The sequence below is a fragment of the Haemorhous mexicanus genome, chromosome 31 (assembly GCF_027477595.1).
Source record: "Haemorhous mexicanus isolate bHaeMex1 chromosome 31, bHaeMex1.pri, whole genome shotgun sequence".
NCBI classification, from domain to species: domain Eukaryota; kingdom Metazoa; phylum Chordata; class Aves; order Passeriformes; family Fringillidae; genus Haemorhous; species Haemorhous mexicanus.
Genome location: NC_082371.1, coordinates 3,515,381 through 3,531,596, shown reverse-complemented (window position 1 = coordinate 3,531,596; position 16,216 = coordinate 3,515,381). Strand labels below are relative to the sequence as shown.

The following is a 16,216-nucleotide window of genomic DNA, read 5'->3' as shown; positions in this document are numbered from 1 at the left end:
CGGTGTGGCCAGCCCCCCTCGGTGCCCGCGGCACCCCCGGTTTGCCCACGGGGAGTCCCCGGAGGCGCGGAGCCGGAGAACGGGGGCAGCGGGAAAGGGGAAGGAAGCGAGCGCCAGGCCCCGGCCGCCCACGTCACCCCGGCCCCGCCACACCGGGGGGGCGACACGGCCGCGACCCCACCGCGGACACCCCGCAGGACCACCGGGGTGGCACCGTAACCCCGGGAGGGCAGCTCCGGTACGGAGGTCACGGTCGCTGCACCGAGCCGTCCCGGCCCCCGGGGAGCAGTGCCACCCCTCAGACGGGCGGTGACACCCCCGGGGACAGTGACAGCCCCTGCCTGGGGGTCACCTCCTGCCGAGGGCCTGTGAGGGTCCCCCATGCCCGTGTCCCCCCCGGTGACCCCCGCGGAGGATCCTCTGTCCCCGTGTCCCTCCGGGTGACGCCTCCGCTGGGTTCCCCATCCCCGTGGCCGCCCCGGTGACCCCCCCCGGCGGGGTCCGCATCCCCGTGTCCCCCCCGGTGACTCCCCCACATGCGGCCCGGGTGCTGCCGCGGGGCTCGCAGACCCCAGACCCGGCCCCGCAGCCCCCGCAGCCCCCGCGGGACCCCCGGCCCGGCCCCTCCCGGGTATCCCCCCCCCTCCCCCGGTACCTGCGGGCCGGGCCGGGCCGGGCCGGGCCGGGGCCGCGTCTTTGGGCTCCGCTGGGCCGCGACCGCGCGCCCGCCCGGCCCCCGCCCGCGACAGCGCCCCCTGCCGGCGCGGAGGACCCGCGGTACCCGCCGGGGGACACCGCCCCCCGCCCCAAATCCTCAGAACCCCCCCTAGAATCCTCAGAACGCCCCCAAATCCCACAGAAACTGCCAGACCCCTCCGACCCGCCCCAGGAAACTCAAGGAGCCCCCAAGGAACGTGCGGGACTCCATTTCCCCCCCACCGCCGCCCCCCAGAATCAGGGATCCTATCTGCCCCCCCAAAATGAGACCCCTTTGCCCCCCACCCCATTAAGGGACCCCCTTGTTCTCTCCCCACTAAGGGACCCCAGCCCCAATTGCCTGGAAGGGCTGGGGGGAGACTGAACCCCCTCTTTTAACCCCCCCCCAAATTAACCACACACCAGCGGGGAGGGGGATTTAATTAACATAGAATATATTTTAAAAAATAATAATAATAATAAATCACTCTGGCTCCCTCCGGGGGGGGCCCAGGGCCCCCCACCCGCGGACGGGCCCCCCCTGCGCTCCCCCGGGGGGGGGGGGCAATTTTTGGGGGGAGGGGGGCAAAGTTACAAGTGCTTTCTACACGTCCCCGGCAGCTGGGTAATTTGGGGAGGGGGCTGGGGGTACATATTGGGGAGGGGGGAGCGGGATTTCTCCTTAAACATGATGATTAGCCGGAAAAATGATAAAGTAAAGGCAGAAGCAGCCCCCCCCCCCCCCAGCCCCCCCGGGGGTCTCTACCTACGGGGTTATGTACAGCCCTCTGCTGGGGGTGCCTGGATTGCAACCCCCTCCCCAAATTTCCCGGGGTTTTCCCAGGAGAACGGTGCCTGGTGGGGTCTGGGGGTGGGAATTAGGGGAGGGGCGCCGGGTGGAACCCCCCAGGCTTGTTTTGGGGGGCGGGGGGCACGGGGTGCCTGGATTGTCTCTCCCTCCCCAGTTTTCCCCACTCCGAGGTGGTCCCGGGGTTTTCTGGGAGAACAGGACCCCGTGGGGGCTGGGGAGGGGGAACTGGGGGGTGCTGGGGACCCCCCCCAGCCTTGCTGGAGTCGGATGGAGCAGAAGGAGCCCTTGAGAGCCGCGGCTGGAGCCCCCTCCCCACTTTTCCCAGGATTTTCCTGGGATGACAGTGACTGGTGAGGCCAATTCCCAGAGTGGGAATGAGGGGGGGGGCGTGGCGTGGGCCCCCCCCGAGCTCAGTGGATAGGAGCAAGTTGGAAGGGTCCGGACAGAGCCCCCTACCCATTTTTCTGGGACTGGGGGGAGCTCGCTGGGGGCAGTGGCAGCTCCCTCCAGCCGGGTTTGGGGCGCCCCTTCCCGCCTCTCCCGGAGCTTTCCCGGAGCTTTCCCGGCGTTTCAGCGGGAGCGCAGCGGGCGGCGGGGCCGGGGGGCGGCCCCGGGGGCGGGGATGGCGGGGGGGGGCGCGGGGCCGGAGCCCCCCCGGGCTCACTGGAGGCGGTCGGAGCGGAAGGAGTCCTCGACGGCGGGGTCGGTGAGCAGCGCGCAGGGGTCGCTCAGCATGCTCAGCCCGTCCAGCGTCAGGGGCTCGATGCGCAGCTCCTCCTCCAGCCCCCCCAGCCCCCCCAGAGACCCCCCCTCCACCTCGAAGCCCGGGACCCCCGCCAGCGCCGTGGCGATCTCCTTGGACAGCCCGGGGGGGGAGTCGCCTGTGGGGAAGGGTGGGGGGGGACACGGGGGTCAGCAGGGACAAACACCCCCGGGCACCACGCCAAGCCCTCACCCCCTGTCCTGTGACACCCCCCAAACAGCCCCCAGCCCGCCCCTTGTGCCACCCCACAGAGCCCCCAGCCCACCCACCCCTCCGTGACACCCCCAGCCCCCCAGCACACCCCCCTGTGACACCCCCAGCCCCCCCAGCCCCCCACCTGTGAAGATGATGTTGGGGATGGGGCCGTGGCGGCTGCAGTTGCTCAGGTTTGGGCGGTTCAGGCCGGGGGGGTCGTAGCCCCCCTCGCTCGGGGGGTAACTCAGGGCCCCCAACTCCTCGGGGAACCCTCCGCTGTTCCCGGGGGGGCTCTCCCCGATCCCGAACTGCTCCAGCTGCGGGGGAGGGGACACACATGAGCTGAGACCCCCACAGAGGGTCCCTGTCCCCATCTCTCCCCTGGTGACCCACCCAGAGGGTCTCCATCCCCATGTCCCTCTTGCCCTCCTGTCCCCATGTCCCCCATGCAGCGTCCCCTGACCCCATGTCCCCCCCCAAGGACCCTCCTGATGGGTCCCCATCCCCATGTCCCCCTGACCCCATGTCCCCCTCCAGGACCCTCCTGACAGGTCGCTGTCCCCATGTCCCCCATGCAGTGTCCCCTGACCCCATGTCCCCCCCCAAGGACCCTCCTGACGGGTCCCCATCCCCATGTCCCCCTTGTCCCCCTGACCCCATGTCCCCCCCCACCAAGGACCCTCCTGACGGGTTGCTGTCCCCATGTCCCCCATGCAGTGTCCCCTGTCCCCATGTCCCCCCCCTCCAAGGACCCTCCTGACGGGTTGCTGTCCCCATGTCCCCCATGCAGTGTCCCCTGACCCCATGTCCCCCCACCAAGGACCCTCCTGACGGGTCGCTGTCCCCATGTCCCCCTTGTCCCCCTGACCCCATGTCCCCCCCCACCAAGGACCCTCCTGACGGGTTGCTGTCCCCATGTCCCCCATGCAGTGTCCCCTGACCCCATGTTCCCCCCCACCAAGGACCCTCCTGACGGGTCTCTGTCCCCCCGTCCCCGTGCCCGTGCCCCACTCACGCTGCCCAGGCCGAAGTCGCCGGGGGGCTGTGCCAGGGGCTGCCCCAGGGGGGTGCCGGGGGCGTAGGGGGGGTTGTAGGGGCGCGGGGGGGGCGCGGGGGCCCGCGGGGGGGGCTGGGAGCCCAGCAGCATTCCCGGCTGGCCGTAGGGGTACGGCGGGAGCCGCTGCTCCGCTGGCAGCTTGCTGGTGTCCAGGGGGACGCCCTGCAGAGACAACGTGGGGAGGGGGGGGTCAGCGCGGCCCCCCGAGGGTGGGGGGCTCCCCCAGCCCCCCCGGCACCGGCAGCGGCAGCCGTCCCTGAGAGCCCCGAATCAGCCGTGGCTGCACCCGGACCCCTGTGAGGGGAGGGGGGCCTGGAAGGGACACGGGGGTCCCCCCCACTGGCCCTGAGCACGGGGAGGGGGGTGGGAGGGTGAGGGGGGCCCTGGGGTGTGGGTGAGATGAGGATGGAAACGAGACGAGGAGTGAAGGGCAGGAGGAGGGGAAAGAAGAGGACAGGGACGAGGAGGGTGAGGACAAGCAGGACAGAGAGGAGGGGGAGGAAGAGGAGGAAGAGGAGAAAGACGAGGTCCAAGACAAGGACAAGGATGGGGAAGAGCAGAAAGAGAAGGAAGAGAAAGAAGAGAAAGAAGAGGAACACAAGAAGGATAAGAAAGAGGAGGATGGGGAAGAGGATGAGGAGGAAGAAGACAAGAAGGAGGAGAAGGAAGGGGGAAAGGATGAGAAGGGGGACAAGGAAAAGGCCAAGGAAGAGGAGGAAGAGGACAAAGACAAGGTCCAAGACAAGGACGGGGAAGAGGAGAAAGAGAAGGCAGAAAGAGAAGGAACACAAGAAGGATGAGAAGGAGGAGGATGGGGAGGAGGACGAGGAGGAAGGAGACAAGGAGGAGGAAGGGGGGAAAGGAGGAAGAGGCCGAGGAAGAGGCCAAGGAAGAGGAGGCGGCGGCGCCGGAGCGTGGGGACGATGTGGGGACGACGTGGGGACGATGCGTACCTGGGTGATGGAGGACAATGTGGGTGACATTGTTGGTGAGAACTGTTTGGGGTGCTGCCGTCTGCAGTCGCCGGCCACGGGCAGGGACAGGGGGCTGAGCGGGACCCGCCGGCGGGGCGAGGTGGCCGCGAAGGAGCCGCCCAGCCCCGAGGGCAGGCTGGGGTTGCTGGGCGAGGACTGGAGGGGCTGGCTGCGGGGGGACGTGGGCAGCGAGGGGTTGGAGAGCGAGGAGGACAGGGAGGAAGGCAGGGACTGGTTGGAGAGAGAGGAGGGGATGGAGGAGCTGCTGTGGGAGGACTGGAGCGAGGGGTTGCTGAGGGAGGCCTGGAGTGAGGGGCTGCGCAGGGAGGCCTGGAGGTTGGGATTGCTCAGGGAGGACTGCAGGGACGGGTTACTCAGGGAGCTCTGCAGAGGTGAGGGGAGTCCTGTGGGGACAAAAACAGAGAGCACCGTTACCCCGGCACGGCCCCGAGCCCCGGGACGGCCCGGGCGGGGCTCCCCGGGGGGTGGAGGGGGATGGAGGGGGAACGGAGCGACCAGAACGATGGAGACGGACGGACACAGGGATGGACACACACCCCGGGCAGGGAAGGGGCACCGGGCTGGGAGATGGGCTCCTCCCAGACCCCTGCGAGACCCCTGACACCGTCAGAGCCCAGGGAATGAGAGCTGGGCTCCCCCCAGGGACCCACAAAGCCATTGGACCCTGTAGGGCAACAGGGTGGGAGCTGGGCTCCCCCCACACACCCACAGGACCCCCAAATCCATCCCCAGCCCACTCCCAGCCTGCCGAGGCTCCATCCCAGACTGGGATTCCTGGAGCTGCCATAGCCACCCCAGGACACCTCCTGGGGGGACGGCGGGGGTCTTTGTGTCCCCCTACACTGACCAGGGGTCCCCATCTTTGTTTGCTGGACACTGGCCGAGGGTCCCTGTGTCCCCCAGACCAGTTCCCAGCCTGGGGATCCTCTGTGGCCCCCCCATGTGCCCCCGGTGCAGGGAGGGGGTCCCGGCTCACCTGGGGGGTCGTAGCCCAGCCCGACGCCGCCGGTGCCACTGATGCCCAGGTGGGTCATGGTGGTGGCCAGGTTGGAGGTGCTGCTGCCCCCGCTCAGGGGGGGGTACGGGGCCTCCTCAGGGTCCAGAGGGGTGGGCAGGGGGGACGGGAAGTGCAGCGTGGTCAGGTCGGGCAGGGACCCCCCCGTGTTGAGGGCCGAGGGCATGAGGGGCACGTTGGCAGGTTGATCCGGGGATGGGAATATGCTGGGGGAGGGGGGAGAGACAGGATCAGGGCAGGAGCGGGGCTCCCCCAGTGTCCCCCAGTGTCCCTCACCCAGCTCCAGCCCCCACCTGCTCCCAAACACCTCCTTTCCTAGCTCCAGCCCCTCCCTGGGATCCCCCTCCCCACGCCAGCCCCTCCCAGCACTCACTGGATTCCCGGGACCTCGCAGGAGCGTGGCCGGGCCGAGGAGGACGAGAGCTGTGGGATCAAATATGGCAATGAGGCCAGGCCAGGCCACAGGGCTGGGGGACAGCAAGTGGGGGACACAGGGGGACATCCCCACCCACCTTCTTGGTGTCCCAGGGCTTCAGCGAGTGCTTGTTGTCATCGAAGTTCTCTTCGATGGGAGGCACTTGGAAAAGAAACACTGGGAAGGGCACGGGGGGGGTCAGTGGGAGGAGGGGGCACAGAGGGGGGCACATCAGAGCCCCCCAGCACACAGCAAGAGAAGGAACACAACGCTCAGCACCCTGGGGACACAGCTGGCTGCCACGCTCACCTTTGCTGTCCGAGTCCCCGTCCAGGAAACCTGTGGGAGAGCAGGAGGGTCAGGGGAGCACAAAGGGGAGGGGGCTGCCCTGGGAGCCCCCAGAGCCCCCAGGGGGTGTGGGGGGAGCTCACCAGCTCGGCGTCCAGGTGGGGGCCCGGCCTGGGAGGGGCCCAGGTAGGCGTCCTGGGGCGCGGGGTTCATCACGCTCGTGTGCAGCGCCGAGTCGGAATTCGTCCTGGAAACGGGGAGAGCTGCCTGGATCAGAGCTCAGCCTGGCCCCCACCCCACTGACAGACCCCCAGCCCAGCCCCAGAGCCCTCCTGCTGCCCCCTCCCCACGGGGGTCTCTCTCCCTGTGCCCCCAGACCGGCTCGGCTCCCACCATTCCCCACCATGGGGGGACAGTGGGACCCCCGGGGACCCCCTGGGGACCCCTGAGGGGCTGGGGGCACCCAGGGTGCTCCCAATGAGTTGTTCCAAGGCAGAGGAGGGCAGGGAAGGGCTGGGAAAGGCTGCTGGGACGAGTGACAAAGAGGGACATTGTTCAGCTGTGGCACAGGGGAGCAGAGGGACCCCTCCAGCGGGGGCCCCGAGGGGGAGCCAGGGGCCACCTCCTCCCCAGGGGGGTCCTGGGGCCCCTCCAGGGGTCCCCAAGGCCACCTCCTCCGCAGGGTTCCCTAGGAAGGGCTGGAGCTTGGCTTGGGAACAGGGAGAAAACAGAATCAATCCATCCATTACCTGTTGAGAGCTGAGGGCAGCCGGAATAAGTGTCCTTTCTCCATGGGGAAATTGCTCCAGGGCATGGTCCTGTGGAGGGGGAAAGGGGGATCAGGGGAGGCAGTGGGGTGGGGAACAAGGAGCCACGGGGGAGGCTGGGCACCCCTCAGTCATCCATGACCCCATTCCCTGCCCTGGGAGGGCGGGGAATGGCAGGGAGATGGGATGGGGACAGGGACATGGCTGTCACACCCCATACTGGGACAGAGACACTCCAGAGGTGGAGCTCAGACTTGTCACCTGTCCCTGGGGATTCCCCACAGCCAGACCCCTCTTCCTGGATGAAATTCCTCCTCAAACCCCCACTTTGTGGGACAATCCTGGAATCTGAGAGGTAGGAGCTTCCCTCTGCCCAAGGAACTTCCCAGACCCCAGGAATGGTGCCTGTGCCAGAGCCTCTTCCACCCCCAAACTTCCAGGATGGGAAAGGGATGGAAATGGGCACCCAGGATCCAGGGCAAGCAGGGAATTACCTTCTCCAGGATGGGAAAGGGATGGGAATGGGCACTAAGGATCCAGGGCAAGCAGGGAATTACCTCCTCCAGGATGGGAAAGGGATGGGAATGGGCAGCCAGGATCCAGGGCAAGCAGGGAATTACCTTCTCCAGGATGGGAAAGGGATGGGAATGGGCACTAAGGATCCAGGGCAAGCAGGGCATTACCTCCTCCAGGATGGGAAAAGGGATGGGATTGGACACCCAGGATCCAGGGCAAGCAGGGAATTACCTCCTCCAGGATGGGAAAGGGATGGGAATGGGCACCTGGGATCCAGGGCAAGCAGGGAATTACCTTCTCCAGGATGGGAAAGGGATGGGAATGGGCACTAAGGATCCAGGGCAAGCAGGGCATTACCTCCTCCAGGATGGGAAAAGGGATGGGATTGGACACCCAGGATCCAGGGCAAGCAGGGCATTACCTCCTCCAGGATGGGAAAAGGGATGGGAATGGGCAGCCAGGATCCAGGGCAAGCAGGGAATTACCTTCTCCAGGATGGGAAAGGGATGGGAATGGGCACTAAGGATCCAGGGCAAGCAGGGCATTACCTCCTCCAGGATGGGAAAGGGATGGGATTGGACACCCAGGATCCAGGGCAAGCAGGGCATTACCTTCTCCAGGATGGGAAAGGGATGGGATTGGACACCCAGGATCCAGGGCAAGCAGGGAATTATCTTCTCCAGGATGGGAAAGGGATGGGAATGGGCACCCAGGATCCAGGGCAAGCAGGGAATTACCTTCTCCAGGATGGGAAAGGGATGGGATTGGACACCCAGGATCCAGGGCAAGCAGGGCATTACCTCCTCCAGGATGGGAAAGGGATGGGATTGGACACCCAGGATCCAGGGCAAGCAGGGCATTACCTCCTCCAGGATGGGAAAGGGATGGGAATGGGCACCTGGGATCCAGGGCAAGCAGGGAATTACCTCCTCCAGGATGGGAAAGGGATGGGATTAGGCACCCAGGATCCAGAGCAAGCAGGGCATTACCTTCTCCAGGATGGGAAAGGGATGGGATTGGACACCCAGGATCCAGAGCAAGCAGGGAATTACCTCCTCCAGGATGGGAAAGGGATGGGATTGGACACCCAGGATCCAGGGCAAGCAGGGAATTACCTCCTCCAGGATGGGAAAGGGATGGAAATGGGCAGCCAGGATCCAGAGCAAGCAGGGAATTACCTTCTCCAGGATGGGAAAGGGATGGGATTGGACACCCGGGATCCAGGGCAAGCAGGGAATTACCTCCTCCAGGATGGGAAAGGGATGGGAATGGGCAGCCAGGATCCAGGGCAAGCAGGGAATTACCTCCTCCAGGATGGGAAAGGGATGGAAATGGGCAGCCAGGATCCAGGGCAAGCAGGGAATTACCTTCTCCAGGATGGGAAAGGGATGGGATTGGACACCCAGGATCCAGGGCAAGCAGGGCATTACCTTCTCCAGGATGGGAAAGGGATGGGATTGGACACCCAGGATCCAGGGCAAGCAGGGAATTACCTCCTCCAGGATGGGAAAGGGATGGGAATGGGCAGCCAGGATCCAGGGCAAGCAGGGCATTACCTCCTCCAGGATGGGAAAGGGATGGGAATGGGCACTAAGGATCCAGGGCAAGCAGGGCATTACCTCCTCCAGCTGGGCTCAGGTGGAGGTGACAGGTACGTGGGTCCGTAGGGAGAGCTGTCGATGTGGGGGGCACGTTAAGGGCCACACGGACAGCGAGGGGCTCCTGAATCCCATGGGAAGGGCGGGAGCACTGGGACACGGCTGGGGACACGGGACAAAGGATATCTGGCGGACGTAGCGGCGCAGGGGGGACATCATCCGGCGTGGGTCCCGCTGGACACGCTCCACCAGCCCGTGGTGCCGCGTGCTCCGCGTGGAATCCAGCGGCGACGGGCCCTGAGGGGAAGGGGAATGGCTGAGCCCACCCAGGAAGGGCCCAGGACCGGCTCCCCTTCGTGGGAGTGGGTGAAGGGGTTGGGGGACATCCCTCTGTCCCCACCCACCCCATCAGGCGCCCCTGGAGTCACCTGGAATTCGGGCACGCCGGTGCCGATCTGGTTGACGTTGGGCAGGGAGCCGCTGTAGAAGGGCCCCCGGCTGTGGGCCAGCCGCAGCTTCTGCGCCTGCAGCTGGGGGGACACGGCGTGGGGGACACGTCAGGGGGGTCTCGGGGTGTCCAACGCCCCTCAAACTGCCCCCTGGGACAGCCAGGCTCCCCTTCCCACACAGCACAGGGGGGACACATTGGATCCGGCTCCTTCCCGCATCCACGGGCGCTCCAGAGCAGGATGGATGAGGGTCAGGATCCCGAGAGTGGATCCCTGTCCCACTGTCCCAGAGCAGAGCTGAGCCTGGCTCCCCCTGTCCCAGACAGGCTCCGGGGTCAGATCCAGAGGGATTTTCCACCTCATCCACACCAAGGCCACCCCGGAGATTCCAGCACGGAGCGGGACTCAAGGCCGGGGGAAGGAGTCACAGCAAAGCACGGCGGGAGATAACAGGATCCCAGAAAACACCCAAGAGCTGGGATTCCCGGGAAAGGGAACGGCCCCCAGCACCCTCCAGCAGCAGGGCACGGCCCAACTCCCCATCCTGACAGAGCAGGGTTCCCCTGACAACCCCACCCTGCTCCCAATCCCCAGGGAGGGAGGAATCCCCTTTCTCTCCGGAGCTGGGGGTCCTGAAATACATCCAAGAGCTGCTGCTCCTCAGTGCCTGGAGAAATCCCAGGGAAAGAGAAGCTGAAGCCCAAAAAACAGCTGAGAAACGGGAAACACTGAATTCCTGAGCGTAAAACCATGGGAATCCAGATCCAGAGGGAAAAACAAGGAAAACAGCCCAAAAAACCAGGAGATTTAGGCAGCAGCTGGCGGGATTAGCGCCCGGAGCTGCGCTGGGGCTTAAGGTCTTGGGATGGAGCATGGAGCTGTGAGCCAGGATCCCTGTGGGAGTCTGGAATCCAGGAGCAGCTCTGAAACAGCTGGGAAAAACTCCAGGAACCACGGAGCAAAGCTGGGAGGGGCTGTGGATCCCACACCGGAATGGATCGGGCAGGGATGAGGGAAGGAATTCCCAGAGGAGCCATCCCAGAGAGGAATCAGGGAGAGAATTCCCAGAGGAATGATTCCAGGCAGGGATCAGGGAGTGGATTCCCAGAGGAGTGATTCCAGGCAGGGATCAGGGAGCGGATTGCCAGAGGAGTGATTCCAGGCAGGGATCAGGGAGTGGATTCCCCGAAGAGTGATTCCAGGCAAGGATCAGGGAGTGGATTCCCAGAGGAGTGATTCCAGGCAGGGATCAGGGAGTGGATTCCCAGAGGAATGATTCCAGGCAGGGATCAGGGAGTGGATTCCCAGAGGAGTGATTCCAGGCAGGGATCAGGGAGTGGATTCCCAGAGGAGTGATTCCAGGCAGGGATCAGGGAGTGGATTCCCAGAGGAATGATTCCAGGCAGGGATCAGGGAGTGGATTCCCAGAGGAATGATTCCAGGCAGGGATCAGGGAGTGGATTCCCAGAGGAGTGATTCCAGGCAGGGATCAGGGAGTGGATTCCCAGAGGAATTATTCCAGGCAGGGATCAGGGAGTGGATTGCCAGAGGAGTGATTCCAGGCAGGGATCAGGGAGTGGATTGCCAGAGGAGTGATTCCAGGCAGGGATCAGGGAGTAGATTGCCAGAGGAGTGATTCCAGGCAGGGATCAGGGAGTGGATTCCCAGAGGAGTGATTCCAGGCAGGGATCAGGGAGAGAATTCCCAGAGGAGTGATTCCAGGCAGGGATCAGGGAGTAGATTCCCAGAGGAGTGATTCCAGGCAGGGATCAGGGAGTGGATTCAATTCCAGGCAGGGATCAGCTGCACATTAACCAGCTGTTTGCTCTGCAAACACAGCCCCAAATCCCTGCGGATGGGAGCATGGCAGAGGAGCCAGGGATGCTCCACCCCGTTCCTAAACTCCCCAGGAAGGGACAGAAAGGTCCGGCCCATCCCCAAACTCTCCAAGGATGTCCCTGTGACGGCGCCAGTGACATCCCTGACCCCGGGTTCCCGCAGAGCCGGGAGCCTCGGGGCTCTCCAAGCCAAAAATTCCCAGTTTTGGAAGCTCTGCTGGGTGTTCCCAGGATTCTCCCAGGCACAGAGCTGCCCCCATCCCCTGGAAGAGCCTCCCCGGATTCCACACTCCACATCCTCGCTCCTCCATCCTGCAGTCTGGCTGGGAAGGACCAAATTCCACCAAACGCCGGGACGGTGGACACGGAATTCCCACAAGTTTCGGGAGAGAATTCCTGACCAGCTCCACATCTGGAGCTCTCCCGGCTTTCCCGATTCCCTCCGAGCAGCCCTCGGGGCCAACACTCGCCTTTCCCGGAGCTGCCGGGCGGGATTGATCCCAGATGTTCCATCCCAGGAGCAGCTCCCTGCCTTTCCCAGCTCCAAACAAGCCCAACCTGAGCATCCCCCGAGGGTGCCCGGGGACAGGGACAGAGCCCGGAGCTCCGCGGAGGGGACACGGGGCGGGATCCGAGCGATCCGGGATCCTTCTCCCACCCCAATTCCGCTGGGAAGCGGCGCCGGCACGCGGGACACGCCGGGATCCACCCGGAGCCCCCCTGGACCCCCTCCCCAAAATCCCCAAAATCCTCACAGCCCCCTCCAACACCTCCAAACCCTTCCGAGCCCTCCCGAACCCTCCTATCCCCAACCCAAATCCTTCAGAGCACCCCTCGACCTCTCAAACTCCCCCCCAACATCTTCGCAGCCTCCCTAGCCCCCTCTAGCCCCCTCCCCAAATTCTTCACGGGCTCCCCCATCCCCTCACGACCCCTCCAGCCCCCCCACACCCTCGCCCCCGCGTCCCCTCACGACCCCCCCAAATCACGGCCCCCGCCAGCTCCTCAAGACCCCCCTCAGCCCCTCACGATTGCCCCGGTCCCGCACCCCCTCAGCCCCGGTCCCCCCCAGCCCCTCACGGCCCCTCCGCCCCGGCCCCCCCCGCCCCGCGGCGCATCCGGCGCGGCGGCCCGTCCTCACCCGTGTGGAGCAGATCTCCATCATGACCTCCTCGAAGGCCGCAGTCTCCTCCGCCTGCCGCTGCTTCTGCAGTGCGATCTTCTCGCTGAACTTGCGCGGGTTGGACGCACCGGCGCCGGCCGAGGGTCCCGCGCCGGGCCCGGGCCCGGCCCCCGCGCCCGCCGCCGCCATCTTCCCCGCTCCGCCGCTCCGCCGCCGCCGCTGCGCGCGGCACGCCGGGACCTGTAGTTCAGCAGGCCGTGCCAACAGCAGGGTGTGCTGGGTGTCTGGACTACAACTCCCAGCGGTCTGTGCGGGCGCTAAGCAGGGAGCGCTGGGAAATGGAGGCACCGGGTTACGAGTTGCTGGGGGGTGAGGGAGGTTGGCACTACAAGTCCCGGAGAGCAGCGCGGGGTGGGGAAGGGGCGTGGCTGATGGAAGGGGCGTGGTCTGCGCTGTGAGGGGAATTGGGCGGACGAGGACGGAGGGGTTCAGAAATGGGGGCGGCTCTGGGGGATACAGCGGGGTCACCCCCTCCCCAAGCCTGGGAACAGAGCAGACACCCCCCACACCCAAAATTAGGGGGTACCAGGCTCCCCCAGGCCATCTATCCTGGGGGGTGAGCGGGGGTCACTTCGACACACACCCCAAATTCCGTCCCACCCTCCCCAGGCACAGGCAGCAGTTTGGGGTTCAGTTCTTTATTTGCTTCATCCAACACCCCCAAATCCGGGGGAGTCTGTAAGGGCACTTGTGGTTATGGGGTGGGGGGACACTCACCCCCTCCCGGGGTCCTGGGGTGGGGGGGGGGGTCACAGCACCGATCCCTTGTGCAGATGGGGAAACTGAGGCACAGTGCTGAGTGAGGCACTTTGGCACTTTGGAAAAGGGGGTGCAGGGTGGGACAGGAATTCCAGGAGTGAGAATGGGGGATCCCAGGCCGGGCTTGAGAAAGAGAACAGTTTAGACAGGGAAACTGAGGCACAGAGCTGGGAGAGGCACTTTGGCACTTCGGAGAGGAGGACACGGGGAGGGTGCACGAATCCCACGGGACCCTCCGAGCTTGGGGCGCGGATCCCGGCCCGGCAGATCTCATCCCTTGACGAAGAGGATGGCGCTGACCAACGCGAAGCCCGCGAGGATCAGGATGACCTTGGGGATGCGATTCCGTGGCACCCCCAACTCCTGGGGCAGAATCTCCAGGAAGGTGACGAAGAGGAAGGTGCCGGCCGCCAGCCCCTCCAGCACGGCCCGGCACAGCCGCTGCCGAGGCCCCGCGCCCGCCGCCAGCGCCGTGCCCACCCCGACACCCAACGGGGACATCAGGGCCAGCAGCACCAGGCACGAGGCCACGGCGGGCGGGCGCAGGCGGCTCCGCAGCAGCTCCAGCGAGAGGCCGAAGGCCACGGCGCCCTTGTGCAGCAGCAGCGCCAGCAGCACCCGCAGCGCCGCCGCGTCGCCCTCGCGCAGCCCCAGCGCCAGCCCCTCCAGCACGGCGTGCAGCGCCAGCGCCAGCGCCAGCGCCCCGGCCCGCAGCGCCCCGGGAGCGCCGGGCACCGCCGAGCCTGCCGGGACACCGGGGCCGCCGCCGGGAGCCACGGCCTGGATGGAGGAACCGTTGGGCAGCAGCGCCCGCGACTCCTCGGGAGGCTCGGCCAGCTCGCGCTGCGCCAGCGTCGCCTGCTCCAGCACCAGCACCAGGAAGAAGCCCATGGCCAGGATGAACTCGGGCAGGGGGAACTGCAGCTGCGGGAAGGAGACAGTCAGTGCCAAGGGGAAGCTGCGGGCACAGGGGGATCTGTCCGTGCATCACGTGCGCCGGGAGACGGTGTCACCATTCTGGGGGATGTTGTCACCATTCCGGCCAGCACCCGGCTGGCCGTGCTGTCCCTTCTCTGTTGTCCCAGCCACCCTGTTCTTCCCCATCCTCAATGTCCTCGGTGTCCCATTCTCACTGTCTCCCCTCTGTCCTTGTCCCACTCTCACTGTCCATCCTCCATCCTTGTCCCTTTCTCGCTGTCCCCCCTGCACTGTCCCCATCCCAGCCACCCCCTCCCCACCAGCCCCTTTCCTGATGCTGGGGACAGGGACATCCGTGGGGACAGGGCCAGGTCCCTGGGGGTCTCACCGTGATGCGCAGCCCCTCCAGGGCCGCGGCGATGCTGCCCAGGTAGTCAGGCAGGAGGTCCAGCAGGAAGGTGCCCATGAAAACCCCGCCCGAGAAGCAGCTCACCAGGCTGAGCACGGGGCTGCGGGGGTCTGCGGGGGAAATTGGGGGGCTGAGACCCCAACGAGACCCCCCCCCCGCCTCAGCCCTGCACCCTGACAGTCCCTTGGGGACAGCCCTGAGGTGGGGACAGCCGCAGTTCCAGCCTGTTCCAGACCCTCGGACCCCCGGGAACCCCCCAAACTCCATGAGCCCTCAGACACCCACGACCCCCCCTCCACCTCAGACTCCCCCGACTCCACAATCCCCTCAGGGATCCCCCACACCCCCAAAACCCCTCAGACCCCCTCAAACCCCTGAGTCCTCCACTCCCCGAACCTCCTGAACCCCCGAGACCCCCCCAGACCCCCCATTCCCGGTACCGGGGGGCTGTCGGAAGCACCAGAGGGGTGCGAGGCCGCAGGCGAGGGGCAGCAGCAGCAGCAGCACCAGCGACCCCAACTTCACCCCCAGCCCGGGCGGGGGCTGCGAGGCCGCCCCGGGGCTCCAGGCCAGCGAGGCCCCGATCCCGGTGTCCCCGATCGCGGTGTCCATCGCGCTCCCGGAGCTCAGCGCCCGCCGCCGGGGAAGCTCCGAGCCGCGCTGCGCATCCCCGGGAAGCGGGGCTGGAACGCGACGGGCCGGTCAGAGCCGCCCGCCGGGCCCGGTGACTCACCCGGCGCCGACCCCCCACCCCCCCCCATCCCGTCTGGGGGCCCCGGGACACGGACAGGGCGGCGGGGAGGGACCGGAATGGGAACAAGGACCGGGACCGGAATCCGGGACCGGGATGGGGAACTTGGGCACCACAGACAGCGTTAGAGGTCAAGGACCGCGACCGGGGACCACGACCGCCATCGGGATCAAGGACCGGGACTGGGAGCACGATCAAGAACCGGGATTGCGAACCGGGACCGAGCGGGAATCGGGAAACAACGACCGGGAGCGGGAGTCAGGGATCGGTTTTTCAGGGATTGGGATCGGAATAGGGGCCGAGGACAGGGCCGGGGGCCGGGGCCGAGGACGGGACCCCCGCTCCCCCCGCCGCCCCGCACTCACCGCCCGCCGCATCCCAACGGCGTCCCGGGAACTCCGGGGGGCGGCGGTGCAGCCAGCCCAGCCAATAGCGACGCGGAATCCCCTGTGGCGTCACTGATTGACGTGCAGCGCAGCCAATGGGGAGCGAGCGGTGCCCGCGCGGCCCCGAGGCCCCGGGAGCGCGCACGTGTCCGCTCGGCCGGGCGGGGCGGGGGGAATCCTCCGGTTACCGGGAGGATCTCCCCGTTCCTGCACTCCCGAACTCCGTTACCGGGGACATGCCCCCGTTCCTCCACCCCGTACTCCGTTACCGGGGGGCACCGGCTCCGGTACAGAGCCACCGGCGGCCGCAGCGGAGCCGCCCCAGGCCCGGCCCCGTTCCCGGTTCCCCCGCGAGATCCTCCAGGACGCGGTACCGGTGCAGCCGCCCCCCTCCCACTGCCCCCGGT

At 66.5% G+C, this 16,216-nt stretch overlaps 2 protein-coding genes across 3 annotated transcripts; both read right to left on the bottom strand.

Moving 5' to 3' along the window:
* Positions 1 to 1,134: 1,134 nt before the first annotated feature.
* Positions 1,135 to 12,729, bottom strand: CRTC2 (CREB regulated transcription coactivator 2). Its single transcript, XM_059871198.1, has 14 exons — positions 12,545 to 12,729; positions 9,545 to 9,646; positions 9,303 to 9,413; positions 9,138 to 9,199; positions 6,985 to 7,053; positions 6,379 to 6,482; positions 6,257 to 6,286; positions 6,045 to 6,124; positions 5,906 to 5,955; positions 5,494 to 5,738; positions 4,476 to 4,900; positions 3,481 to 3,684; positions 2,608 to 2,782; positions 1,135 to 2,388 (listed from the first exon to the last, which is right to left on the bottom strand). The coding sequence occupies exons 1-14, from the start codon at positions 12,713 to 12,715 to the stop codon at positions 2,168 to 2,170; spliced, it is 2,049 nt and encodes a 682-aa protein (XP_059727181.1). The 5' UTR covers positions 12,716 to 12,729; the 3' UTR covers positions 1,135 to 2,167.
* A 479-nt stretch (positions 12,730 to 13,208) lies between these two features.
* Positions 13,209 to 15,923, bottom strand: SLC39A1 (solute carrier family 39 member 1). Of its 2 annotated transcripts, none has more exons than XM_059870787.1 (4): positions 15,789 to 15,923; positions 15,113 to 15,355; positions 14,652 to 14,782; positions 13,209 to 14,269 (listed from the first exon to the last, which is right to left on the bottom strand). In XM_059870787.1, the coding sequence occupies exons 2-4, from the start codon at positions 15,282 to 15,284 to the stop codon at positions 13,616 to 13,618; spliced, it is 957 nt and encodes a 318-aa protein (XP_059726770.1). In that variant the 5' UTR covers positions 15,285 to 15,355; positions 15,789 to 15,923; the 3' UTR covers positions 13,209 to 13,615. The 2 variants fall into 2 exon arrangements, with proteins under 2 accessions (XP_059726770.1, XP_059726771.1); XM_059870788.1 differs by having other exon boundaries at positions 13,209 to 14,263.
* Positions 15,924 to 16,216: the final 293 nt, after the last annotated feature.